The following is a 27,337-nucleotide window of genomic DNA, read 5'->3' as shown; positions in this document are numbered from 1 at the left end:
TAGGATGTTCCCTTGGGCCGTAGTTGTATGAAACATTTACCCAAATGACGGTCCGTCGAATGAGACCATGCGTACTTTTTGGGAGAATCTGTAGGCACTGTTTCAAATCGGCCTCAAGTTGACATAGAACCCCTGAGCATTGGCTGAGTACGCGTGGACTGCAACATAGCTTGACGCCACAATTGAGCTTGATTGGAACATAATGATTCTTTGAATTGTCAATGAGGTGAGTGCTGTCACCAGGTTGGATGCTTGTAGTAGTACTTGAAATCCTGGCTCGTGTAGATGATACAGGTTTGACTCCGCTATCATGGACATCATGGTGCTCGGACGAACTTCCTTTTCGAGTCACTGATGATTCAGCCATGGTAGGTTATACCGGTGAATCCCTCTGGTACACTTGTTTTGCCGTTAGACTTCGGCAACAAATGAAACATCAAAATTTTCTTTTTCTTCTTATATGGAAGTTTGCGACTCTTGTGATACATACCGGCTGTTTTTAATTTTCCCCCACCCTATCGAGCCTTAACTGTGAGTAGTAGAGTTACGCCGTCTGAAGAGGCAAAGTCAACGCATCGTTGCAGTTTGTCGAGGTTTGTTTGGTTTGCTTGCACCATGTCTATCATACGTTCTCATTCGGTTTCCTACCAGAGGCTATGAAACGTTTACCGAATTAATGATTTTACAATTAGTCGCAGGAGAACCTTGCAGCTACCTACAGTTAGCGCTGACTGTGAACATGACGGAAAATCGTATTCAATGTCAGAAATTGTTGAACGGCGACTCGTCTTCATGATTACAATAAGGAGCTAAAAGGATTCATATAGTCTTCGCATGTGCTGTTATCGTCCGAAGAATCGACATCTGCCGCAGCGAAGGGTTCCGTGGTATCAACGGAATCCGACTGTGCTGTGCAGCAGTCCACCTTGTCCTGGACCGTTGCTTCGTTATGTTTCGTGACTTGTTCATGCCGATCTGGCTTATTTTTTTCTCGCCCAATGATTTTTGCTTCAACGGCACAGTTTTCAAGAGTATACCTGGACAATTCACCTAAGCTTTTCGGTGGCCGTACACGAACCTGAATCCTATTGTCTTCCAGCAGTCCCTCTTCTCTGCATCTTTTCAAAACCCAAAGTCGCCGATTATTAAGCGAAAAATACCATGGGCCTTCGCTAGATTCGGGTCCTACGAGTACCTGCACCCCAGAAGCAGATACAGCATGAGCGACACGAACAGATCAAGTGTTCCAAAGGATCGACAGTGATGAGGTCCAGAAATTCTATTACCTGAATGGGTGGCAAATTGGATGGTAAAAGATCTCCACGCCGAATCAACTCCAAAGTTTCCACCACGCTCCGTCCACAGCCACTGAATACTGGGCGGATGCGCGAATGCTGAAACCGGATACGCTCTGGATCGACCCAAATAAGATCCTCTCTCGCTTGAGTAGATGCTTTCTTCGATGCACAACCTTTCGTTCTTTGGCGGCCCATTTAGTACCGGAGAATGTATGTGCCTCTGGCTGCTCTATTGGTACTCCTGTCTGAGACACCACCATATGATGTGTATGTTGCAACACCGAAGGCGATTCGGTCTGTGAATGCGCGTGTGTTTTTTTTGCTTTCGCAGCACTTTCTAATGGCATCAAGCTTTAGGATCGAGACTTCCCATTCCTTAACATCCGTGTCACACGAATGTCTACGCATAATCGGATAGAAATACCGTAAAGGACGGAACTCTGTATCTTTGCCAAAAATTCATGTACATTTGCTACGAGTCACACCAAATCAGAATCAGTCATAAAACTAAACCCACACGTGAATTCGTCTCATTCGCAGCTTCAAAACGATACCATTGTTCCAATACTACTATAAAACTGCAATGTATACTTTCATTTTAAAGTCGGATTTTGATGTTGAAATGCAAAAATAGGGTTCAGGGTTTGAATTATAGCGAACAATTAGCCGGTTTTAACTCGTTTGTTGAGGCAAATGCGTTTCTCATTTTGTATGCCCACTTGAGCTTTAAACTGTAAACTCTCAAGCAAGAGTTGTTCTATACTTCATATACCAATACCATTGGCAACATGGTAATCCATCCAAGTGGTGTTGTGGTAGAAATTGTCGGCATTGAAGAATTTAGCCGTGGGGTTTGGTCCATATTGATAACAAACCGCTTGTTCCTGTCTGGTGTTACGAGACGAGGCCGAAATGCAGTAACAAATTCTCGAGCCGCATTTCTCATTTCTTCAGGGTTTCTCTGGCATTCGTGAGTTCTTGTGCGAATTACGTACCTGTGGGAACGCAGAAAACGCCTCACAACCTTAATTCTTGCTCCGTCGGATTTTTGTCGTTAGTATTGGAATCCCTTCCTGTTGCAGCTCCAAAATCCACATCAAAAGGTCATCTTCGAATGGTTCAAGGAATGATTTGGGCCTTCACATACAGAAATGCTTTTGGGTTTGCTTTCTCAAGTGCTTCCGCGTTTTTCTCTCACCGTTGGACTTGCGATCATTGCAAACCGAGGTCTTTTTTCCTCTTTTCACAACCCTCTTCCACAAGTGACTGCACTTTAGAAAGGAGTACCAACTTCTCTCGGTTACTGTACTTGCGACAAGGCATGTTGTCAGTCAATCTAGACTAGTAATGCCTTGTCCTCATCTAATGGAAGACACTCTTCTCTGTCATGGTCGACAAACAACTGTTTGAATGTAGTCTCAAATGATGAACAATTTGAAAAAATGTAAAGAGAACCCGGACGGAATTGCCACAACTTTGTATTTTCACCCGGATATTGATGTACATTTGGTTTTACTAACTGTAAGTTCCGTCCTTTACGGTAGTAGACTGTCATACTTTTCCATCTGAGACACTTCTGGTAGACATCGCTAAATCTTGTTCGCAGCCAATGAAACGAACTGCATAAATGTAAGCTCTAACTCTGAAGTGGCGTCACATGTATGAGGAAGCGAGGCGTTTCTTGAGATGTGGAAGGCATATTTCTGTAGAAGACGTGGCCTTTTCACAAATTTTGGTTTGCTCTCTGCAAAAATGAATGACTGCAAGGGCTGGCCATTACAATGTAACTTGGCGTGGCTATGGGGTGCTTATCCACAGAGAGAAGTTTCCATTTTTCTTGCTGCCACGTTCTGTCTGACAGTTTCTGCAGCGTTTGTTGCTTCCCTCTACATTTTGGTTCCATTGCGAATCCGGAATTTGCAACGTAATGATGGACGACAAATCCGGTGGAGATCACTGGCCACCTCTCTCGTTTGCGTTGGCTCCATGGTTGCTTACCGTCGCATTTTCTTGGATTTATCAAATCCTATCGAAGGATATATAGCGCCACGCATGAGCTTTTCAATGGTTTGCGTCAAGGGAGTTTTCCTCCATGTGACAGTGCTATACGCGGGACCGATTCTACGGAATTTGATCGGAGTGTATGCGCTGCTTCAAAAAAAAATCATTAGCGTTTCCTTTGGACATTACTGCAAAACATTCTACACGATTTTCGCAGAGCGCACTGTCTCTGATTTGGTTTTTCCTCTTACAGACTCAGCCCGATGGATTGTGCTCCGCAATTTGGTGGTTGCACCTTTGGTGGAAGAAATCGCATTTCGAGCGTGTATGGTTTCAGCGTTGAGGTCAACGACCTTGCCTCAAGGGTGGATTCCGGTACTGGCCCCTTTATTCTTTGGTCTGGCTCACGCCCATCATGCACTCCAAATGTATCGTGCTGGGGAATCGTGTCGACCGATCATAGTTCAGACCATGTTTCAGTTTGCATACACATCTATGTTCGGGGCGTACGCTTCCTTTGTCTTTCTATGGACTTCGTCGATAGCAGCAGTCTTTGTCGCTCATTCGTTTTGCAACGCCATGGGATTGCCTCACTTTGATTTCCTTTTGCCGTCCTCGGGTCTATACGGCTATCGAATACTTCTGATGCTGGTGCACATTGTTGGTTTGTCTGGCTTTGTTTTCGGATGCTGCTATCCCGACACGTTTTTCATTCTCCAGTCAGTATCCACGGAACTAAAGACATAGACGCTTTGCACACTCAAAGTTACTCTGAAAACTACTTACAATTAACATCACTAACACAACCAAAAACAACATTCCTTAACGTCACAGTGCTCAAAAAGTTCCAAAGCTTTGTTGCCCACTGATATTTCAACAGTGGTACGTAGACTCAATGTCGGCTATATGAGCCAAAAAACTGGCAGTAGCACCACCAGCATCTTTAACGAATAATGTACTGAGAATGGCGTCCCTGCAGCTGCTGCTCGAGTTGGCGCTGGTGTTGGTGTAATGCTGTCAGCGCCTGGAGGCAATGTTGGTGCGTCCGGGAGAAGACAGCTGTCCAAATCATATCCTGTACATACCACTTGAGAATCGGACACAGGAATTCCTTCGGAAAATGCGATAAATTCGCAAGATACGCCGGGATCGAACGAGCCAAAGTTGTCAAATGCGTCAAAAGTAGTATTTTCGAACGCTTGAACAGGTGCGAAGCCCACAAATGAGTTCGCGATGAAGCAATTATTTTCGAGTCGAAGAGCCGAGGAGGCCGTCTTAACTACTGCACCGGAGGCCTGGGTAATTGGAACGATGCAAGTCAGAGTACTGCGGTCGTCGGCCACCAGTGTAAAACGAACTCGGTCACTTACAGCCATAGGTTTCGAGCCATCGAAAATATTATTGTAGAACAAGGTGTTTCTAATTGTCATCTCGATGAAAGGAGTGGAAGCACTCAGAACAGTACTTTGAAAGAATCCAGAAGAGATTGGTCCTTGTGAATTGTCTCTGAAGACGCAGTTTTCTACGGTCACAAATTGTCTTTCTAGGACACCGATAGACGAGTTAGTTCCTTGGAGTTTCCGTAATTCGTTTTCTGCTTTCACTTTAGCAAAATTCTCCTTGATGTTTGCTTGCGTTTTTTGGATTCGCCTAGACAGAAATTCAGGATCCATGTATCGGAAAATTCCTCCACGCTCTTCTTCTTCTAATCGGCGAGCTTCTTCGTCATCGATCGGCTGATAAAGCGCAACTACCGATCCTCCCAACGATGCAGTATTCTGTCAATTGGAAGCAATTAGATAAGGCAACAGATGACTCTGGAGAAATTCAATAGAAGTGCGCGGTTGCTTACCTCAAAAATGCAATCGTCGAACGTGATGTCACCCCGAGAAGCCAGAACGGCATTACTGAGTAGAGGGTTTCGAAAAGTCATTCCCTTTATGGTAACATTGAGAGCAGTCGGTCCTGCGAACTGCGGTGACGACAGAACATGAACCTCGCCTCCTGAAAAAATGCAGTTGTTTTCCGATCTTCCGTCCTCGCCACATTGAATTAAAGTATTCGAAACAGGCAGCAAAGGAAATTGGCCTTCAATGCAGCAGACGCCGTCCGACGTTTTTCCAATATCGAAGATTGTGTTGGGACACAGAGTCAGCTTTTTGAACTCGAACAAAGGTAACTGTAGCAAAACATCATCCAGGATGGTCAGATTGGTGAAACATGCAGGAATCTCTATGTCTAGAGGATCACTTGGTGCTGCGGAAGGCGTCTCATCGGTTACGTTCTCCGATTCCTGGGAAGGTATATCGGTCTCCGCAAAAACTACAGGCGCATCGGTTACTGTTCCGATCGATGGAAGCGATGTAGGAGAACCGATCGGTAGAGCCGACGGCGCAGCGGTAGGGTTCTGAGCGTCGAGACCGGGAAGGGACGCAAAAAACAGAACTGAGCACGAGAAGACGGCCCTTATCATAGTTTGTGTCAACAGGTGAGTGCTGTAGCTGATACTTCCGGTCAACAGAAGTGTACGGACTTGAGACAAAGTAATCGCCTTAGTCTACGTAGGTCGCGTGGGCGACGGCAACTTGGACGGATTCGGGTGCTTATAAATGGTGCGGGGTTGTTTACTACACGAGGCTGCACTGCCTGGCATTGAAAATGACCTCGTTGTGACTGCACGGACGCTCTATGTGTGTGGTTTCTCCGTGGTGCTGCAGAAGGAGGCTTTTCCGCCCACTTCGTTGTGTGCAATATTACGCACAATAATAGGAGCAGTTTAGCTTCCCCTGACTGAACACTGGGGCTTCGAAATTGCTCGGTATAAATGGTGAACTCAAATAATGAAAAAGAAAAAGTTCTATAATAAGCAGCAGTCGTACGGAAGCAAAAAATATGTTCTATGAATAAGGTACGTTAATAGCATATAAAAAATTACCCATTTGTCCGGCCAATAATAAAAAAGAAAGATAAGAAACTTTAATAAATATAGGCACTTAAGTGTAAATGAATTGTTGGTCAACTATCTGCAAATTTTTATTTTGCGGATAAACTGTAAAACCGTCCCGCAAGTCTACTTTGATAGGTTACCGATAGGTCGGACATCGGTCGTCCAGCTGGCATCTGAATCACCATGGTACGACGAGATACCCGGTAGAGCGTGCAACTGGAAGGCCCCAAAATCACTAATCCGGCCAAATTCAGGGTTGCTTACAGTCAATGTAATGTAAGTTACTAACTGTATGTGGTGAGGAGTAGCCTACTAATGCAAATATTTGCTGTTTTATTGCTAATGGTCATAAGTTTGGAAAGCACATAAAATGTCTCATTTGATCTTCCTGCATAAATGTTAGATCCTGATCATAAACATTTCGGCGTAAATTACTGTTAATTGGGGTACTACGTCAGAGTGATACCATTGCTGCTCAATATACCAAGCCAACACTAGAATGCAATGTTGGCAAGACCATTGGTATTGCTTGTTGTCAAAGACTGTAGGGTACAAACAATAAGCAACTATGGAAGGAACCATGGAAAAGATTAGAGGTGCTTGTAATGTACCATTTTTGTCAATTTTTGATGTATTTGCGCTGATAAGAGCTCACAGCCAATCTTGTCTTTGCCAACCCAAAGTTGCAGATGTTGCTCCAAAATTCTAGGTCGCCAAAACTGTAGCTGTATTTTACATATTCTGGAAGTTCAAATGCAAATGCAATATACTGACTGTAAGGCCACACTGTCAAGCCTATGTTGGTCAACAATGCTCATTCGAAAGTCACTTGAATACCCAGTTCTTAAAAAAAAATAATGCCTTTGTCTGGCACATCCCTTCCTTTTGCTTTTTGGCACAGAGCCTCTTGCAAACCATATTGTCTTGGCTTTGTCCGTGAGTTGTTGTGGTGCTGTGCCTTCCCCAGCCAAACACCTTCAGTTTTTTTATAAGGAAAGAACCACTGCATGATTTGGTGAAGTGAAGTGCTATAAGACCTACAGTCCACCACAAGATGTCCCCATTGTATCCAAAGCAATATTACCACATATATTACATTGGAAAAGGTAAGTCCATACATTGCAACATTCTGCGCGTAAGCTATGAAGCAATTGAACAAAACGTGTGAAGCCCCTATGCAAAAGATGCAATTCCCATTGAATGAACCATTTTTTGCCACATTAATAATGTTAGGTCACGCTAGTTTTGACCAGCAATGCAGCATCTACATTAAGCCATGCCAATGTATTTGGATTGAAGAAACAACCATTGGCTTTTGTGTTTGGACAGATGATGTATATGGCATGCACTGCCAGGTCTCTTGCCATAGTCAACTTAAATACATGTGTAGTATTGAAGCAGGCTTGTCCCAATAGACAGCAGCATTGTAAAGCCACACTCAGCTCAGAATCTGCTCATCAAGCAACAACAAAATGTCATGCCAAAATACTAGAAGGATAAAGTGGTGAGCGTCTTGACTTGGGGGAAGGAAGCAAAGAGCCTGACTGCATGAAGGCCCTACTTGCTGTAATAGTTGAGGTTGGTGTACTGGACAGCTCTGCAATCGCACAAGTGAGTGCCAATCAGCTATTGTATGGTAGATGAGAGTAGCAAATTGAAAGACATGCCTAACAGTAAAAGGATTCAGCAACAACATTTCTTCACACTTCAAATATGCTCAGTTAGCAATTAGCAATGCCATATTTTGGACAGTCAGTTGTTAATATGGGGTGAGAGGTGCATGAAAGGGTGGACACCAAGGCAAAACCTGCCTGTAGGCCCCAACCTAGCAGTGAAACAAGCATGATTTTATAGAATAAACACAAGGATCATTTTTATTGTCACATCACCCGGTATCTCCGTGACTCCAAGTTGACTCCAAAGATCACCGGTAATTCACAGGTAGCAGAGTAATGTTACAGAACCGTTTCAGTTCGACATGAGGTAATGCTGATGTAAGTCGTTTTCACAACAGCAACAAAATTTGGAGAAGATCGGAGACAAAAAGTCATGTTGCCGCTATCTTCTTATCTCCACCTTCATGGCCAACCCGATGACGTAGTATCTCCCACTCCAGTGACGACTTACGAAAGCGACGTTGCCGATGACGTCGATAGTCCTTCAATGGATAGCAGCGACGTATTTAGGGGTGGCTACCGGAACAAAAGGCAGCGACGACGCGCTGTAGCCCTTTTTTCGGTATGTACGGTTCTACTGTTTGCCGATCAGAATCTTATGTCCCCGAATTTGAGCGCCATAGCGGACGACTTTGGCTTTGACGCGCTCCAGCGTGATAAAAAGCTTGGTGGAGACATTGCACTAGCTTTTTTTGTCTTGGGGGCTCCAGCCTCTTTTGTGGTGGGCTCTTTGGCTGATTCGTTCAATCGACCAAAACTTTTCGCCTGGACCGTGGGCATTGGAGAAGGGGCGTGCTTGGCTACGTATTGGACGACCACATATCCTCAACTTTACGTGTGTAGAGCAGTGACGGGTTTTAGCTTGGGTGGAGCTTTGCCTTTGATTTATTCGGTACTGGGTGACTTGTTCGCGGCCGATGAGAGACATTCAGTAAGTGCTGTCGTCGGAATAGGCACTGGACTTGGGATATCCTTGGGACAGGCCATTGCTGGGTTTCTGGGTCCAGCCTTTGGTTGGCGGCTGCCATTTTTGGTCGTGAGCATCCCAGCGCTGTTATGTGCTGCGGGAGTCTTGCTGGCCGTCGACGATCCGGAACGGGGGTCCATGGAAGAAGCTGTTCGAGGCCAGCAACTTGGAATACTACAAGCAAACGACAACACCGCCTCATCCGTAGAAATGACGCCTTTTGAACTAACGGACACGGAGCAGACGATGCTTTCCGAGGTAAATCCGGGCACCGACGACAGTGCTACGAATCCGTCTACAAAGGGTTTGCAAGCACATTGGATGACTTTCAAGACGCTGCTGTCTACTCCAACTTTTGTTCTAATGCTCATGCAAGGAGCTCCAGGTTGTTTGCCTTGGGGTGTCATCAACTCGTATCTGAATGATTTTCTCTCGGAGAATCGAGGGATGAGTGTAGAGGTATGTCTTCCGTATCAAACCGCATCCGCTTCAACTGTTTCGAATCTTGTTACTAACTGTAGAATCGTTTTCAGTTTGCCACGCTTACAATTTTGATTTTTGGGGTCGGCAATTTTCTAGGTCTCATTCTCGGAGGGGGTGGTGGAATGTACTTGTATCGTCGAGACAAGCGCTATCCTGCGCTGTTGGCGGGTTCGATGGCTGTCGCGGCATGCTTTCCGCTGTGGGTACTGCTCAATGACGTGGACAGCTCCAGTTCCTTCTTGAAAATAGGGAGTGTGTCTATTTTTGCCGGAATTACGAGCGGATCGACAGGACCGATAGTGAAGGCTACCCTGCAAAATGTGACACTCCCGCAATCTCGCGGCCAAGCATTCGCTCTGTTCAATACGTTTGATGACTTTGGGAGAGGGCTAGGACCTGTTTTTGTGGCCATGCTGATTGAAAGAATGGGTGGTCGGACACCAGCCTTCAATGTAGGCGTACTTGGATGGATGGTTTGCGGAGTCCTTAACTTATGCGTCTTTTGGACGGTCGCCGTTGACGAGGGACAAATGCAATTCCGGTTCACAAGTAGTTTGAGGAGGCGGCGCTCTGAGCAAAGTTCAGTAGACGATTCCGACCGCGTCATAGTTTAGATGGTGAGATACTTTGAACCCTCTAAATTCATTTACCTACTGATTACCAATGGATTGTGTTGAGCGTTGGGACGGTCTGGAACGGCTGAGGTGGTCCCATCGGATACAATACTTCACTGGCCAAATCCTACGCGGGTGTGTTTTCCGGAATCCAAGTTTTTTATGATTCATCGCAGAACTTCCCCATGTGGGCCACAATTTCAAGATAGTGCGTTTGTTCGTAAAGCCGGGTCACGGGCTTGCCGTCCTTGAACAGAATCATGCTGGGGCTCTTTGAATCGGCATCCCAAAGCTTCGCAATTTCCGGATAGTCTTGTTGCTTAATCGAAACAAGCTTTGCCCGATCCTCCAGCAGATTTTTGGCTCGAAGAATGTCGTCCTTAATTGAGTTTTCGGTACCGGCGTCGTAAAAGTTGATCAGGACGGGCTTATCATCCGGGAAGAGCGCCAGGATTTCGTCCATTGAGTTGTATTTGGCACCCAGCGCCGAGCCGCGACCGAAAACATTCGCCGAAGACTGAGGAACAAACGCATTTACGACCGAGATGGCGGCTAAAAGAGCCAGGTAAGAGGCGATGATGGTAGTCTTCATGGTGATCGCTTTTGATGAAAGACACTTGTTGAAAAGCTTTTTTTTGGCTGGGAGATATGACAGTGAATGAGGTCGAGGAAGATTTTCGACCCGCTCCGTGGTTGACAGAGAGACTTGACCACTACACGTGGAGGGACCGGACGGCCTTTTCGGAAAGGACAGCGACCCAATCTCGTACTACGCGTCAATCCCAAAAAGCCAATGAGTCACTGATCCGTTTCCAGCCAAGAAACCTCCAACAAGTTTTATATCGACAATGGCGATCGCATGAACAACTCCTGTACATTCCATACAATCTGTCTCCCAACCGGCCACAATGAATTCAAAAGGATCAAATGATCCGCCTCTCGAAAAGAAACGGCGACTCTCTGTGAGAGATCTTCCCCAATTTTGCGACACAGCCGGGACCGTATCGGTCGCCAGTTTTGGAGCCCGTCGTTTGCCCGAGCTCCGCCATCTGTGGGAGAAAACCTTTCGGCGAGCTTCTACTCCCGATCCCAGTAATGTGGAATCATTGAAAAGTACAGGTTGTAAGACTTCGCGTCGTCATTTGCGACGAAGGGCCACGAGCCATTTGGGCCGCAAGCATCATCGTTTTCCAGCTGGACAGCAAGACGCCAACGCGCAGGATAAGAAGTCGGAACATTCGATTATCGAAGAGCCAAAGCTAACTCGCCGTAAACGACGGCGCAACACGGAACATTTGCACTCCTCTCACGAAGAATGGAAGGTTCCTAAGGGAGCATTGGGTATACCATCGACAGAGGACAAGGAATCGAATGGCAACAATCATCGTCCTGATAACTGGATGCCAACCCATCTTTGGCACGTGAAGCGATTTCACATGGAATCTATGTGGGGCTGGAAAGTGCCCATGCTGCATAGTAACCGAGGCGCGAAGGCAGCCTTGCGGCTAGCTCGCGAGGGGAAAACGATCCTGCATGACGCCACTTGGACGTCTCAACCAGTTTGGCTGCGTATCGCGACAGAGGTTGTCCCCGATATGATAGACCAAATACGGATCATAATTCCTGACTTTGCTTTGGACGAGACAAAATTGCTTGAAGCGTTTGCATATCAACCAAGTGCGTTTCCTAAAGGAGGCATCGGCCCGGTTGCTTGGCTTTGCTCCACCTCACCTCTTTTTGGTAGTGCAAAAGACGACACACAGAGCTGCTATATCTACTTTTTTTTACACCCTTCCATTCAGCAAACTCTGCTACACATTTTGCGACAAATACTGGAGCCTTCGACTTTGACTGGGCCACTCTGCTTTGTTCACGGGGGTCTATCGTGGTTAAGACTGCGTGGGAAGGCTGCCCTCGAAAGTCTCCTAATGGCGATGCTTTCTATAGCAAAAGACGAAAAAAGAAGTACGGACATTGGCGCCATCATTGCTGATTTAGAAACGGGTATTGATTGCCAACTCTCGCACGTCCAGTGCAGAGCAGCTACTAATCACGAAACCCCTAACAGCCAAGAAGTCAAGCTCATCTTACGCCGTCCGGTACAAGTTGACTTCCATGGAAATTTTGGATCTTGCGGTGTGGATGTTGTGTGCGAGCCTAGTTTGGGTCAGAAATTGCTGGTCGCTTTAGTTTTACATGGTATGGCCTGTCCGATTGGTGTAACGGAGCTAGCGCACTTGGAGCTGGAATGCGAACCTCCACGGCCGTTGTTTCCCCGGGACTATCCTGACACCTCAGTCGGGATGTCATACTGGAAAGCAGCCCTGCCAGAATGGAAAATTTTACGGGCTTACTACGAGGGTGGCTTGGGAAGAATCCGACCAGATCGTACGTCTCAGCAGGTGTTGATCTCGTGGAATACGATACTACCTACCGACTTTCAATTGTTAGTCTCGGAGGATGAAACCACCGTTGTCACAGTGCGAGGTTCCTTTGGTCAACCCTTTCAGCAAGCCATTAATGGAATAGGGTATATCCATAGGAACGGGGACAAGGCGTCAAATAGTGGAGCAGCTGCAGAAAGTCTTGTCATTCGGCGGAGCCGTCGCAAGTCCGGCAATCCATCGTTACCCGTTCAAGCGCCACCCATTTCTCGGGATCAAGTATCGCAGCATAGAAACCTTTGCAAGACACTATTGCTGTCCTTGTCGCTACCGGCTGTCCTTCTTGCTCATATTTGCTTGCACGAAAAGGGACAATTGGACACGGGTACACTTTTGTACGCCACGGACGGTTCCGTCAATGAACCATTGGGTGTCGTAACGGCGGCCATCTTTTCGTCTGGTCGGGGGCGGTACCACGGGATTGCGGTGGTTGGTGCGGCGCGCCTTTTAGAAGCCTTGCAGCACGCCCACGACAGTTGCGCGGGTAGAATTGTAGCGCCGCGGGTTGGGCCCAAACGTATTGAATTGGAAATTGGCGTCGCTAGGTCAAACACCTACAACGAAAAGCATTCGACAGCAAAGTTGACAATGTTTGGCACACTGTCGTTGCTGCTTTGATGGCACATCCGGTTCGGTTGTCGAAGTTGGGGCGGTGGGCCGCGTCTGGTGCGTACGCAAGACAACGCAGAGGTGGCGGTTAGATGGCCTAGTTTTTGCTTGCAATGAGATTTGAACTGAGGTCAAAGGTCCTGTAAACGTTTGACACACCATAACTTTGTTTTGCATACGCCAGCCACTTCCTCAAGAGGTAGGTGTAGTTTCTGTCCGCCATGGCAGAACTGGATATTGACTCTCTAAAAAAGCATAATTGTAAACAACGAAAGAGTTGAAGTACGACAACGATGACGTAGAACTGACGTCAACAGGAGCTGTACGTCAGTTCTACTATAGCTAGCAGTAGCCAACGAAAACGGCAAGAGATTTTGTTGACAGTGACACGCAAATTTTCTCCGGTCCGGACAATATCGTCCCCGCCCATCACTTTGACAGTGAGCAGAATATCTACACTGTTTACTGGCACTGTTGAAGCTTGTGCTTACTCGGTGGCTTGTTGGACTACGACGATGATAAAGGCATCGCATTTCTACTCAATTGCGGCAGTCTTCTTTGTTGGCGCACTGCGACTGACATCCGCCTTCACTGTCGCCAACCCGACGAGTGCGGCGCTCACTCCGGACGCGGGCCTCCAGGATGTCAAGCCCATCCCAATCACAGTTTTGGCCGGTTTTCTGGGCTCGGGTAAAACCACACTTCTTCAGAACTTGCTCGAGAACAATGAGGGCTTGCGTATCGCTGTCGTGGTCAACGACGTCGCATCGGTCAATATCGACAGCAAACTGGTCGCCAATCAGAATTTGGCCTCGGGCATGGTGGAACTACAAAACGGCTGTGCCTGCTGCTCACGATCGGAAGAGTTGCTTGCCAGTGTGCAAGAACTCGTCACCTTGAGCGACACACGAGGAGAAGGCGAAAGTTTCCACCACATCGTCGTGGAAATGAGCGGTGTGGGGGATCCCCGCAGCGTCCGGGCCAAATTCCAGGAAGCAGTCCTGTACGATATGCGTAAGTGAGGATGACGAAACCAGCAAGCAAAGATGGGGAATGGGTTGTTTTGTGACCTGTCTCCGTATGGTTAAGATTTGTAAAATACTCGGGCTTTCGGAAATGTTCGTGCTCTAATTGCAATTTCATTATCTTTTCATAGCTTTGATGCAACGTGCACAGCTCGATACCATGGTCACGGTGGTAGATTGCAGTTCCTTTTTGACCAACTTGAACTCGGACAAGGTTGCCACGCCAGAGGACACTCCCGAGTTGTACTATCGCGACGAGGATGAGGCCAAAGCTGATCGTAAGTGGATGGAAGATGACGACTTACCTCCAGGTTTGTTAGAGGCGATCGAGGCCGGAGATCGGGCATCGGCTAACGCAGTTGCCGATTTGCTCGTTTCGCAAACGGAAATTGCTGATATTGTCCTCCTGAACAAAGTCGATCTCGTGGATGAGAGCAGTCGTGATATGAAACAGATCGAAAACATTGTTACAGCTTTAAATCCTCGGGCGACTCTGCTCAAATCCGCGTTCGGAAAAGTTTCTCTACAACAAATTTTGGGGGTGGCTCAGGGTATGGGAGTAGCGGAAGCAGGTATTATCGATGACCATAAAGATGCGGTCAATGCCGCGTTAGAAATGGCGCACGATCCTGATTGCGAAGATCCGAATTGTGTAGATCCCTCGCACTCCGAGGTTGTAGCCGTAGTGGACTGCGCCAAGCCCGACTGCACCGACAGTAGTCATGAACATTCGCATACACACGCTTGTGACGATCCGGCCTGTGACGATCCTGCTCATGCCAAAATGACCGTATGTGGAGAACCTGGTTGCACCGACAGCCACGAACACTCGCACACTCACGCTTGCGATGATCCAAGCTGTGACGACCCGGCCCATGCAAATACTGTCGCCGAAAGTGTCTGTAACGATCCTGGCTGCACTGAAAGCCACGAACATTCGCACGCACACGCGTGTGACGACCCAAGTTGTGATGACCCTTCGCATGGGGTTGATGTGGGCACGCATGCCGGAATCGGAACGTACGTTTACACATCGCGCCGTCCCTTCCACCCTACGCGTTTGCTTTCCTTTCTGCGAAATCTTCCTGCAACGCGTGGTCTACCACCACTGGAAGCAGGCGAACCGGATTTGGCTGTTTCGGCCACCGCGAAGTCGGCAATGAAGAAAATTCTTCGAAGTAAGGGGTTTGTTTGGTGTGCGGATTCCTTTGAAGTTGCCCGCTACTGGAGTCACGCTGGTATTTCGTTCGAATTAACCAACTTGGGCAAATGGTGGGCAACACTACCACGTGAGCAGTGGCCGCAGGAAGCTATTCGTGCCATTTTGGCCGATTATGACGATGCCAACCACGACGACCAGAGCGCCAGTACAGGAACTGTCGGTGACCGACGTCAGGAAGTTGTTTTGATCGGACCCGGTATGGGTGGACCCACGGCACAAAAAGAAGTTTCGTCAATTTTGGATAAGTGTCTTTTGCGTGATGATGAATTAGATTTCTTCAACGAAAAGAAATTGGACGAAGGGGCATTGCAGAAAGCCTTTCCCAATCCAATCCAAGCGGGCATCATGATATTTTAACTCAGTGGGGAAGTGCACATAAGGCGTAGTAAGTTGGTAGTATGTATCAGTGGACAACAGCGATTTTTTGTGAGGTTATGGGGGCCGTGCCCTTGCTATTTGAAACAATACATGGCTGCTTCTCGGAGTTCCTTAATACTATCGTCTTCATTCTCATTCAAAATTGTGAACTCGAAAACTCCACATGATATTCCGTATTCGATTTCTTGGACGATATCCCGAATCCTTCCTCGAAGCACGCTTTCTCTACTTTCGTCTTGGGGTATGGTAATTGCACCTTCGTTGATCAAGCTGTCTAATCGCGATTCAAACTCAGACATGCTGCTTAAGCCAACCCAAACACCAACGAGTCTGAGACCGCCGACCTTGGTCAATTGCTTAGCTACATCAACATTCGCATCGACTACAACTACCGAATCCGGGCCCCCGTCTTTGGCAGCAGTGAGGATCCCATCTTTGGTTAATCCATAGCGGCCGGTCGGATCGACCGACAAGAATTCGTCACGCTGTAGCAAACGTTCGAAGGTGACCCCATCTTTCGTACGATCTACACGGCGTGGTTCCAAGAATTTTCCGTCTCCAGCAGTTATTAATTTTCGTACAAGCTCCGATCTTCCCGTTGCCTGAGGTCCCGATACCAAGAAGATTGTTGGCAAGACATCCGTATTTAGCGGGCTGCTATTGAAGGCGGACACGTTTGCCGCTTCACTTCGTACTAATTGCAAGGCAACACCAGCACTGCCAGGCAGAACAGCTTCCCCGCTGATGTTTTGAAAGGCATCTTGAATTTGAATGCCAAACAGCGGTAATCGGTAGGACAAGAAACCTAACATAGCAGCGGCAAATTGTTCGGAAGTAACGAGAGAGAACATGCTGTCATCTTGTATCGGGTTTTCATCCCCTGTACTCTTGTTATATAGCGCAATAATGGAAACCAAGACAATGGGCATGAGAAAACGCAAATTTGAGAGATTGCTCCCAGTCTTGGAATTTTCTTTGGCAATAGTGTCTGTCTTCAGAGACAAAAAGACCAGATACAGCAAGCTAGCAATCACACCACCACCGTAGATGATCGCGTCCTGCGTTCCTTTCGTCAAATCGGCAATCAAAATTCCGGCTAAGCCGGTTAAAGCAACATAGCGCAGCAGTTTCCCTTTTAATTCTGCGTAAACGATACCATCTTGAGCCACGACAGACAAGTTTATAGCATTCTCTCCTGCAAATGGACCTTCGTAGCCATCAATATCGTAAGCTTCTTGACGTACGAGCGGTAACCGAGTTGCTTTGGATAGAGGTATTTTGTAGGCACCTTCGGACCGGACAAAACTGGCAGCGACTGGCGCAACTGCCGTGACGTCTCTAAGGGACTTTTTGGAAAGTCGTTTCCGACCTGAATAGTCTGCATAGTATCCATCACCAAGATTTTCCATCTCGTTTATCTCAATCGTCCAGCTGTTCTCTAAACCAAGATCTTTTTGAATAAAAGATACTTTGCCAATCAACGTCTCGCCTTGAACCCTTCCTCCATCCAGATCGTAGTAACGGACCACATCTCCGACTTTGGGATACAAAAGAGTTTTCACCTTAGCGAATGTTGCGCTTTCCGATGTCGGTTTGACATACGACGCGAGGAAGGATCTTGACCGATTCCGTTGTGACAAAAGTGTCCTTGACTTCGCGGACATCAAACAAACACAGGATGACTGATCCCGAGGGGCAAAGGAGCGACAGACCGTTACCAGCAAGGCCCAGTACAACAAAATCATCAATTTTGTCGCTCTGACTGTCATCATCCTGCGTTTCAATCTAGATCGTCAGGCTTTTTCGGTACTGGTAATGTAAATGTTGGGTTGGGAAACTAATTATGATCCTCATGGTTGTCGAGCATCCTCAGATGAAGTTGATGTTCCGTCTGCTAGATGTACGTTTTTGCATTGCTTACATGTCGCCCCCAAATTCGCGACCCCACTGCGTTTTCCTTCCAGGTCGCTCCCAAATTCACAACTCCCGGGATTCCAATGCTACTGTGGGTACTGGACTTTTCGACTATTGTACATAACAGATGTGTGTAATTATTGATCGCATTGATGCAATTAGTCGAGTGAGCAATATGTGATACTAACGGATCCGTTTGTACATTCTTATTGAGATCGTACGCGTAGGTTTTATCATATGATGTAAAGGAGTAGGAAAAGCATACTTGCTGTTAAACCGAAAAAAGCAGCACTAGATTTTGAGACCATAGACTACACCGGCGTGTCCCGATCATTGACATCCCAAGCTTCTTGAGAGACAAGAGGAGTTTTCATTATCATGGAGGCTGGAACAACCTGAAAATCGTTGATGCTGGCAGAGATAAGATTCTCATCTGTGTCTGCAAGCACTGCTTGGTAGCGAGCACGGCCTTCGCATTTTCCCGTCAGAGACCCCTTAGGTTCGATCGGAACGATTCGAATCCACTTGCGGTCTTCATCGTAATGCAACACAAAATAGTACGTCGGTGATGGACCAGCCTTGACGGCTTTTACAACACGGTTGAAGTAATGAACTCGACTTCTCGGATAAGAGCGGACTTTTTGCTTTTTTAAAGAAGATTTTTCGATCGGTTGTGGTTTTCCAGACGGATGCGGCATGAGCGGGACAGAAGGAGGGGGTAAAGGCGTATCGACTGGTTTGGGCCTTGGGTTACTTGTCTTCGTACGCTCGGCGTCTTTAGGCTCGAATTTGATCTCCTGTTTTGACGCAGCAGCTTTGACTGCTTGAGGCATCAGATTCGGTGCGATAGTTGAAGCAAACGATCCCTCGTCTGCATAAATCCGGACAAAGCGACCGTCAATTCCACGGACGGAGTGGTACAGTCTCTCCTTGCCGTCCACAATCGCAATCTTGAACTTAATCTTGCTGCCAGCACCAAGAATATTTTGATTCGCCTTCGCGTTGTCTCCATCCGAAGCTCCGGTTCCCTGTGAGCGTGGCTTTGGGGGCGGGCGCCCTACTTTTGGTTCAGTGGGTGGAACGGCCAACCAAACGCTTTGGTATTGTTTCTGTGCGTACGACAGTGACACTCCGCCTTTCGGAGCCGAAAGCAGACGGTCGCGAGAAATCTTCTCCGTGGTACCGTTGGCCTTGCGTTTCTTTTTTGAAGGGTCTTGGGATGGGGCATCGGAGTCATATGATCGTTTTGTTACTGAGGATGGACCTTCCTTCGAAGGAGTATTGCTCTTTCGTCGATGATGTGGAGTGGTTGGCCGGCGTCCGAGATTCTTTTTGACTTCGCTATGCGAGGCGTCGTCTGCAGAAGCAGAATCGCTGTTCTTTCGGGAAAGTTTCGGTGTTGTGGTGGTCAGTGTTGAAGATCCGCCAAGTGAGGTGATAGCGGGCTTCCGCAAGACCTGCAAAGACAGCATGGCTTCCAAAAATGACGGGCGTTTCTGTAGACTATTTGGGAGCCTACACCCGGAGCAACACTGTGTAATTCCGGTCGGTAACTTCAAACACATCATATAGCTTGGGCCACCGTGCAAATGCAAGCTTGTTTGGGATTCGTTGGCATGCGTCCAATGACGGTATCCTACGAGCTCATTGTCCGCCTGCTTCGAAGCGTCCTGACCCATGTACATGCAAACGGCACCAACACGGATAAAACCGAAGCGTTCGTAGAAAGATTTAGATGAATCAGTTGCTTGTAACACGACGTACTTGTACTGTCCCTTCGTCCTAATATGGTCCAAAGCCATGCGCAACAGATACTCCCCACATCCCAAACCTCCAACCAGTCCAATTTCAGCAAGCTGGGGGAAAACGATCCCTTCCCGCAAGGGATCGCCTGATCGTTCCATCGATTCCAGCTCCAACGCAAGAGAGCCATCGGCATCTACAAATTGTGGATTCATAGATGCACTGTTGGTAGTATTGCAAAAAGCAGGGATTCCGCTCTTTGAGTGTAAAGAATCCCAACGGAATCCATGCGTCCAGGTGGTAAAGTTCGTAAACATCACAAACCCTTGTAGCCATCCACCTTCTTTGTGTCGCAGTTGGTAGCCCAACAAAGGGTCGTCAATGTCTACACGATCTCGAATGTAGTCACGGGAGAGTGGAGCATGAAATGGTTTGGAAGTCGAGGCACGGCCTTGCGTCATGACGTGCCGTCGTAGAGCACCTGAGGTACACACCGCCGTCATCTCGGAAACCGTATCTTCCCATTCGGAACGCTTGGAAGGAATCCAAATGACGGACGAGTTTTCCAAAAAGGGAGTATTGGTCGCCAATGCGGTGGGGGTTTGACAAAGCCGGCAAGACACGGCTTCCGTAGCTTCGGTGGTCAATCGAGACGATAAACGGCGAGCAAGTTTCGGTTCAGGTGTTTTCCACCAGGCAGGAAAGGACTGCAAAAATTTGCGGTTGCGATGAACGACTGGAACCAATTGCATATCGTAGCGCACACGGACGCGCGCAAGAGTCAATTCACGTTTCCCTTTGTCGCGCGCCGAACGACGCGTCTGTTCCTTCGATCTGCTCTTTTTGCAATCATTCAAGATTTCTTTCGAAGGAGGGGTTTGTACAAAAGTGTTGGTTTTGTTGACGGTATGGCGGTCGCGATCGGCGTTCGGGGTACTATTTTCGGTGTTGGATGTTTTGGTATTCAAGGGTAGGGCTTCTGCATCCGTCGTAGTCGAGTTGGTACGCCTTCGGCGCTTGCGCTGGGAAGCAACGAACTCGTCCACGAGCGAAACTTCGTAATTGATCGCGGCCGTGACGTTCTTGCTAAAATCGATCGCTGGGACGGGAACATATTTTTCATTGAAAAATGGTTTGTGGACATGCATGGATTCTTGGGATTCCGCGGACGGTGGCATGGTAGCACCAGAGACCTTTTGGTCGGGATAATACACCTGGATATCCTGAAAACCCAAGGGAGGCAACAGGGACGCTTTGGGCAATCCCACTCCTGTGGCCCGGTAATTTGCGCTACGTGAGAGAGCGCTCACGCTCAAAGCATGGCTCTTCGAGATTCGACCTTCTGCGTGGCATCTGGTACAAACGTGCGTAAAAATGACAGATACAATCTATCTCCAACTTCTTCCGTTTCTGTTTCCATAAATACTGTGAAATGACGTATATATCCTTGCATGAGGTTAAATAATACATTTGTCACAGAGAAATAGTATTCCAATGAAAGTGTTTCCCCGTCAGATCTATCACCGAGGCTTGCCCCACCCCTTTTTCATTCGAAAGCTTTCGATTTTTATCGAGCACGATGAAATATATGCCATGCCAGCTCAGGCCATTCCTTGGGAACCGGATCCAATTGGCCGACAAAGATTTTGGAATCTGGATTCCGCACCTGCCTGAACTTTCACTATTCGTGGGTTATGACGTGGAAGCAGCTCGTGGCGCGAAAAATACAGTCCAAGATGCACGTTTGTGGCCGCTCGTCCAGGCTTCGTCATTCCCTGTCAGCACTCCTGTCGTAGTCGATTTCGCAAGTGTGGAATCCTTCCCCACCCTCCAATAGTTTCCTCCCTGTTCGCCTTGTTCCTCTTCGGTCGCAAAATCTCGGAACGACGAAACAAACTGTTGTGCTCCAAGTCACATGGTCTGCTGTTGATCCTTTCCACACTTTCTTCTCGTTTTACTAGACAGACCAAAAAGACTACTGATATCATGGCTTTGCAATTCTCAGTCCGTAAAGGAATCGTGGCTTCCTCCCGGATTCCCGTTATCGGAACCTCCTCGCCGTTTCTGACCAACAAGCGATGGCAATCTTCGAAAGATGCCGGCGATGTGATTGGCATTGATCTGGGTACGACCAACTCGTGTGTTTCTATCATGGTACGTACAAGAAAGCGGTTGAGCAATCAATTGTGAGCAACAATCAAAAAACCCTGTCTGGAATTACTGTCTTCTGTGTCCTCTCATCTTTCTTCACGATTCTCGAAATGTTTGTAGGAAGGCCGAAGCGCACGTGTGATTGAAAATTCCGAAGGTACCCGTACGACACCTTCTGTGGTAGCCTTTACAAACAGCGGCGAACGCCTTGTAGGTATGGCAGCTCGTCGTCAGGCCGTTACCAATCCCGAAAACACGCTCTACGCAATTAAGCGTCTCATTGGACGTCGGTATGGAGACAAAGAAGTCGAGGCTATTTCCAAACTCGTACCGTACAAAATTATCAAGTCGGACAATAACGACGATGCGTGGGTCGAAGCGCAAGGAACCAAGTACAGTCCGTCCCAGATCGGATCCATGGTACTCGGAAAGATGAAGGAAACTGCCGAAGGCTTTTTGGGACGAACCGTCTCCAAGGCCGTCATTACCGTTCCAGCCTATTTCAACGACAGTCAACGACAGGCAACCAAGGATGCTGGGAAAATTGCAGGTCTTGAAGTCTTGCGTATCATCAACGAGCCGACGGCAGCGTCGCTGGCCTACGGAATGGACAAGGCCGACGGCAAGACAATTGCTGTTTTCGATCTCGGTGGTGGTACCTTCGATGTTTCCGTACTCGAGATTCAGGGTGGAGTATTTGAAGTAAAGGCGACCAATGGAGACACCATGCTAGGTGGTGAAGATTTTGACGAAGAACTGCTGGAATATTTGTTGGCGCAATTCAAAAAGGACTCGGGTATTGATTTGGGCGGGGATAAGCTTGCGATGCAGCGATTGCGAGAGGCGGCCGAAAAAGCCAAGCGTGAACTCGACGGCCTCGCGCAAACCGATGTTTCCCTACCCTTCATCACAGCTGATGCAAGTGGACCCAAGCATATGAATGTAAAGATTTCACGTTCCCAGTTTGAAAATATGGTGCAGAAGTTGGTGGACCGAACCATCGGCCCTTGTAAGGTACGTTGAAGACGATGCCCCTTGCGCTTGCAGCAATCTCGTGGTGTTGGATTTACATGTACTTATACGCCCTTATATCTCTTGTTAAATTTTAGAGCTGCATGAAGGATGCCGATATCAAAAAGTCCGAAATTCATGAAGTCATTCTTGTTGGAGGTATGACGCGAATGCCCAAAGTCCAGTCCACCGTAGAAGAGTTCTTTGGCAAGAAGCCTTCTCGGGGAGTCAATCCCGACGAAGTAGTTGCCATGGGTGCTGCCATTCAGGGAGGAGTCCTTAAGGGCGATGTCAAGGATATTTTGCTTCTTGATGTAACTCCGTTGTCGCTTGGTATTGAAACGCTCGGAGGTGTCATGACCAAGCTCATTCCACGAAATACCACCATCCCGACCAAGAAGCAACAAACCTTTTCGACAGCCGCCGACAACCAACCACAAGTCCAGATCAAGGTCTTGCAGGGTGAACGTGAAATGGCCGCCGACAATAAGATGCTCGGTAACTTCGATATGGTGGGTATTCCCCCAGCTCCTCGCGGAGTGCCGCAGATCGAGGTTTCCTTCGACATTGATGCGGATGGTATCTTGAACGTTAGTGCCAAGGATAAGGGAACCGGCAAGGAACAGAACATTGTCATTCAGTCCTCGGGTGGTCTGTCTGAGGATGACATTGAAAAGATGGTGCGCGACGCCGAGGCTAACGCCGAATCTGATTCTCGCCGTCGTCAGACGATCGAGGCGAAGAATGAAATTGATTCGTTGATTTACTCGACTGAGAAATCGCTCACAGACAATGCCGACAAGCTGGATGAAGCGACAAAGTCGGAAATTGAAAAGGCAATTGCTGAAGCCAAGGAAGTTAAGGACGGTGACGATTTGGAAGCTTTGACCGCCAAGAAGGATGCTCTCTCACAGGCGAGTCTCAAGATTGGCCAGGCCATATACGGACAAGGGAGCAGCAATACCGACGAAGAAGAGAAAAAGGACGATACAGTTGATGCCGATTTCCAGGAAAAGGGAAGCGATGAAAAGAAGGATGATGACAAGGAAAAGAAGTAAATAATCCCCCGGATTTGCTGTGCAAAGCCCATACTCCTTAGAGAAGAATCTGTTTAGCCATTGATTACAATTAGTCGCCTACCAGGGTGGATTGATACGGACCTGACTAGGTACCGCCGTGAACAGCAAATGTAAAACGCTTCCTTGTCGGAAGTATAACGCGTATCGACCCTTTGCTAGAGAATGCATGCCTCACGATCGCACAATTCCGGTACGAACAAAAATAGTTTGCGCCCTCTCTTGGTACTGGATCACGCCGTCCGCTTCCATTTGACGCAGGGCTTTGACTACTTCGTCATGCGGAATCGTTGCGTTGGTGATTTCCGCGAGCTGCTTGGTGACATCACGAACCGCCATGCGGGTCCCCCGACGTTCCGCGAACAGTTCTTGTAGCGTCAAGGTAATTTGTTCTTCGAGTTGTCGATCGGCCGACGACTTTCCCGTCGTAATCATGTCCATGTCGATACGTCCCGTTCGCGGATCCGTGGCCGCCGCTTGTGTCGCGACCTTCATGAGTCGTACCGCTTCCAACGTATCGGCCCGGGACACGATACTACTGTAGCGCATTTTGGCAAGGCCTTCGGAAAGCCGAATCAGCGACTCGAGTTGCCGGGGTGTGGCGGAAATGGTGCGGGTACCTGCTGCCGCGGCCCCACCACCGGGCGGATTCCTCATGGTCAAATAACTCGATACCAACTCGTCGGCGGCCTCGTCGGAAATTTCGGGGTGGATGTTGTCGCGAGCGTACGCAATGTAGTCACGTAATAAAGCCTGGTCCAACGGAGGTTGGACAACGTTGGGAGTCTCGTAGTACAGTCCGACCAAGTGCTGGGCCAGTCGACGGTCCTGTTCCATGTTTGGACTATCCAGAATCAAATAGATCAAATCAAACCGTGACAAAAGCGTGGGTGGTAACTGAATGTTGTCCACCACCGAGCGGTTGGGATTGTACCGCGATTCCGTGGGATTCGCGGACGCCAGTACACTGGTCCGGGCGTGTAACGTGGCCAGGATTCCCGCCTTGGCGATCGACACCGTCTGTTGTTCCATGGCTTCGTGTAGTACACTGCGTGTCGTGTCGGTCATTTTGTCAAATTCGTCAATGCAACAAATACCCTGATCGCTAAGCACGAGTGCTCCGCTTTCGAGCACCAAATCCCGGGTTTCCGGATCGCGCACGACCGACGCCGTCAAACCAACCGCGGAAGAGCCCTTACCAGAGGTGTAGACCCCCCGGGTGGTCAATTTATGTACGTAGGAGAGTAATTGGGACTTGGAGGTTCCGGGATCGCCGCACAACAGAATGTTCACGTCACCACGTTTGTTGAGTTTGGAGGTAGCGCCGGTACCCTCCTCTTCCTCGTCCAACCAAGCGTCGGGGGCATTTTGTTCTTCCGTGGTCTGTTGCTGTTGTTGTTTGACCCGTACGTGGTTGCCCCCAAAGAGCATACAGAGAATGCCCTTCTTGACGTTGTCGAGTTCCCAGATGGACGGTGCGAGGGAGGCGGTCAGTTTTTCGTATATTAGTGGGTCCCGGGCGAGCGTTCGTAGCTGTCGGACACGATCGTCGGACCACCGAGAACGGTTGGACTGGTGTCCCGCCGTGGCGGCCAAATCGTGCTTGGTCTGGTCGTTATCTATACCAGCAATGGTCCGGAAATGAATGACGTCCAGGTACGTTTTGTAAACGGTCTTGAGTTTGGATATTTTGGGGTGTACGCGGAGTGGTTGGGCGCGGAGCACACCGGTGACTTCGACCTTATCACCGGGTTGCACGGCATCGACGAGATCATCGAAACTGAAGCAGGTAACGGATGCGGGTGTTTGTCCGGCCGGCACCTCGTCGGGCGTTTCCTGCAACCGCACGAGCTGCTTGTCGGCAAAGACGCAGCGATTGTGTACCAGCTGGTAGGATGCGGCGGTGTTGCACTGGGGACAGCGTGCGGTAGGTTCGGCAATCTTGCCGCGATCAATGGCTACCTGTACAACATGTCCGCAGACGCAACAACCAAAGTGGGCAATTTTGAGATCCGGAATGATGGGCGACGAGCGCACAATCATGCCCTTGACGGAAAGGAGCGTATCCATAGCGACGGGATCGAGACACCGCAGGTTGGAGACGAGCTTGAGGTTGAAAGGTCGAACCTGCGCCCGCGGCAGAGTGTCCGGATCCACAACGTCGGGTAGCGTGTTGGCGAGGTGCTCTAGTTCGCGCTGGACGCACAAGTCCATGAGGGGGACCAGCTCCATCGGATAGGCCACAATCTGATGATAGAGTCGCTGACAGGCTGCGTTGTGGTAGTACAGATGCATGGCATCAATATCGAGACTGGTGGTAGTCGATCCCTGGGTGACACCGCGAGTGAGGAGCGATTCGAGTCGCGTACGGTACAACGGTGGCGGATCGTCCCCGTCGACGTCCACTTCGTCCCCAACGGAATCGTCGTCGTCGGCCTCTACCCTCGCGGCTCGCTCCTGCACACGTTGGGAGATCTGTAACGATTGAAAGCTACGGAGAAAGCTGGTAAAGGTCGCTGCCGCCGTAGGAACGTGCACGTCCGTTCCCCGAATGTGTGCCGTTTCCTGTCCCAACAAACCATCGTCGTCCAGTGGAGCCACCGAAGGATCGTCCCGTTGCGGTGGCATCACTGCCACAGTCTCCGCCGTACTTTCGTCGTCGAGTGCCAAGGGAGTCAGGGGTGTTTCTGGAAGGTGATTATCACCTTCTCCCGCAAACGCCATGGCAGCGGGAGTCGCGGGGACGACGAGGGAATCCTCATCGTCGTCGGCGGTGGGACGCGGACGTCGCGACGGTGTCGTCCAGGAAGCACTCGTCAGTGGAGCATCCACTCGTCCAGCGTCCTCCCCTACGGACCCCCCTGGGTTGGTGGTGTCCATAGGTGCACTCTCATTGTCACTCATAGGATCCGATGGTTATTGTTGTTGGGTTTTTTCAATGGCGGCACGTGTCGCGACTGACCTTGAAATATACCACCACCGACACGGCCTGTCATTGTGGAACGGAGAATCGGCCACACGAAGGCTCCCGGCTTGGGTGCGCGCCGGGGTTTGGCACTCCCGCGCCGGCGCGGCGGTGGGACACAAAGACGCGCTCTATCCGAGAGTTCTCGACCTCTGTAGTAGTACGACACGTGTGCCCGTACAAAAAGCGGTGTGTACGCAGTGACACAATTTCCGTGACATCTCCGTACTACCTATATAATGTAAGCTATCTACAGAAACAATTATAATTTTAGTTTTGGATGGTAAGTGTCAGTGTGTATGTAGATATATCCAGTCGATGTGTCGATGAATTGTCCCATAAGTTAGGTTGCTTGAGTCGTCTGGGACAACAAAATCAGAATGGACAACTCACAGTACCATACCGAGGAAATTCGTCAGGCAAACCGTTTACTGTTATACTATACTGTAAAATGGCAAAACACGAGACAGCTATTGACAGTTACTAATGTAAGATTTACGGTCCCTCGATGGACAGGGAATGCAACTCGCGGTCGTAGACACCGTTCTTATACCGCGGGAGCAACGTCGTTGACACCTCCACTCAATAAGCTACTGGTAACGGAGGCGCCGGATGCGGATGAGCCCTTCTGCCGGCGGTACGCCAGAAAGCCCGCGGCCATGGCCGCTGCGGCTACCAAAATTACAATGGTGGCGGTTCGCCCGCCCTTGGAAAGGCCGGAAGAGTCTTCCGAACGCGCGTCGTTCGCATTGGTCTCCACCGCGTTCGTGTCGCCCGTATTGGTGCTAGCAGATGAAGGAAAGACGGAGGGTG

At 48.8% G+C, this 27,337-nt stretch overlaps 8 protein-coding genes across 8 annotated transcripts; 4 read left to right on the top strand and 4 right to left on the bottom strand.

Annotated features, from left to right (window-relative positions):
• Positions 1 to 3,572: 3,572 nt before the first annotated feature.
• Positions 3,573 to 3,986, top strand: PHATRDRAFT_7108 (predicted protein; the record flags this gene model as incomplete). Its single annotated transcript, XM_002177264.1, has 1 exon — positions 3,573 to 3,986. A coding segment is annotated over one exon (414 nt), but the record flags the coding sequence as incomplete, so codon positions are not given.
• Positions 3,987 to 4,063: 77 nt separating this feature from the next.
• Positions 4,064 to 5,945, bottom strand: PHATRDRAFT_42904 (predicted protein). Its single transcript, XM_002176759.1, has 3 exons — positions 5,152 to 5,945; positions 4,670 to 5,077; positions 4,064 to 4,594 (listed from the first exon to the last, which is right to left on the bottom strand). Exons 1-3 carry the CDS (start codon positions 5,770 to 5,772, stop codon positions 4,202 to 4,204), a joined length of 1,422 nt encoding a protein of 473 aa, XP_002176795.1. The 5' UTR covers positions 5,773 to 5,945; the 3' UTR covers positions 4,064 to 4,201.
• A 2,575-nt stretch (positions 5,946 to 8,520) lies between these two features.
• Positions 8,521 to 9,986, top strand: PHATRDRAFT_32014 (predicted protein; the record flags this gene model as incomplete). Its single annotated transcript, XM_002177263.1, has 2 exons — positions 8,521 to 9,348; positions 9,411 to 9,986. The coding sequence occupies 2 exons, from the start codon at positions 8,521 to 8,523 to the stop codon at positions 9,984 to 9,986; spliced, it is 1,404 nt and encodes a 467-aa protein (XP_002177299.1).
• Positions 9,987 to 9,996: 10 nt separating this feature from the next.
• On the bottom strand, positions 9,997 to 10,578 carry PHATRDRAFT_42903 (predicted protein; the record flags this gene model as incomplete). The annotated part of the gene is made up of 1 exon (XM_002176758.1): positions 9,997 to 10,578. The coding sequence occupies one exon, from the start codon at positions 10,576 to 10,578 to the stop codon at positions 10,147 to 10,149; it is 432 nt and encodes a 143-aa protein (XP_002176794.1). The 3' UTR covers positions 9,997 to 10,146.
• Positions 10,579 to 10,894: 316 nt separating this feature from the next.
• On the top strand, positions 10,895 to 15,876 carry PHATRDRAFT_42902 (predicted protein; the record flags this gene model as incomplete). The annotated part of the gene is made up of 6 exons (XM_002177262.1): positions 10,895 to 12,374; positions 12,438 to 12,975; positions 13,008 to 13,096; positions 13,224 to 13,238; positions 13,592 to 14,053; positions 14,196 to 15,876. The coding sequence occupies 6 exons, from the start codon at positions 10,895 to 10,897 to the stop codon at positions 15,641 to 15,643; spliced, it is 4,032 nt and encodes a 1,343-aa protein (XP_002177298.1). The 3' UTR covers positions 15,644 to 15,876.
• A 2,013-nt stretch (positions 15,877 to 17,889) lies between these two features.
• On the bottom strand, positions 17,890 to 20,594 carry PHATRDRAFT_42900 (predicted protein; the record flags this gene model as incomplete). Its single annotated transcript, XM_002176757.1, has 1 exon — positions 17,890 to 20,594. Exon 1 carries the CDS (start codon positions 20,497 to 20,499, stop codon positions 17,890 to 17,892), a length of 2,610 nt encoding a protein of 869 aa, XP_002176793.1. The 5' UTR covers positions 20,500 to 20,594.
• Positions 20,595 to 21,205: 611 nt separating this feature from the next.
• Hsp70_1 (predicted protein) lies at positions 21,206 to 23,600 on the top strand. Its single transcript, XM_002177261.1, has 3 exons — positions 21,206 to 21,475; positions 21,593 to 22,486; positions 22,582 to 23,600. The coding sequence occupies exons 1-3, from the start codon at positions 21,308 to 21,310 to the stop codon at positions 23,539 to 23,541; spliced, it is 2,022 nt and encodes a 673-aa protein (XP_002177297.1). The 5' UTR covers positions 21,206 to 21,307; the 3' UTR covers positions 23,542 to 23,600.
• A 133-nt stretch (positions 23,601 to 23,733) lies between these two features.
• Positions 23,734 to 26,187, bottom strand: MCM4 (predicted protein; the record flags this gene model as incomplete). Its single annotated transcript, XM_002176756.2, has 2 exons — positions 23,734 to 24,891; positions 24,970 to 26,187. 2 exons carry the CDS (start codon positions 26,185 to 26,187, stop codon positions 23,734 to 23,736), a joined length of 2,376 nt encoding a protein of 791 aa, XP_002176792.1.
• Positions 26,188 to 27,337: the final 1,150 nt, after the last annotated feature.

Source organism: Phaeodactylum tricornutum, chromosome 1 (genome assembly GCF_000150955.2).
Source record: "Phaeodactylum tricornutum CCAP 1055/1 chromosome 1, whole genome shotgun sequence".
Taxonomy (NCBI): domain Eukaryota; phylum Bacillariophyta; class Bacillariophyceae; order Surirellales; family Neidiaceae; genus Phaeodactylum; species Phaeodactylum tricornutum.
This window is presented reverse-complemented; position numbering and strand designations above follow the sequence as displayed.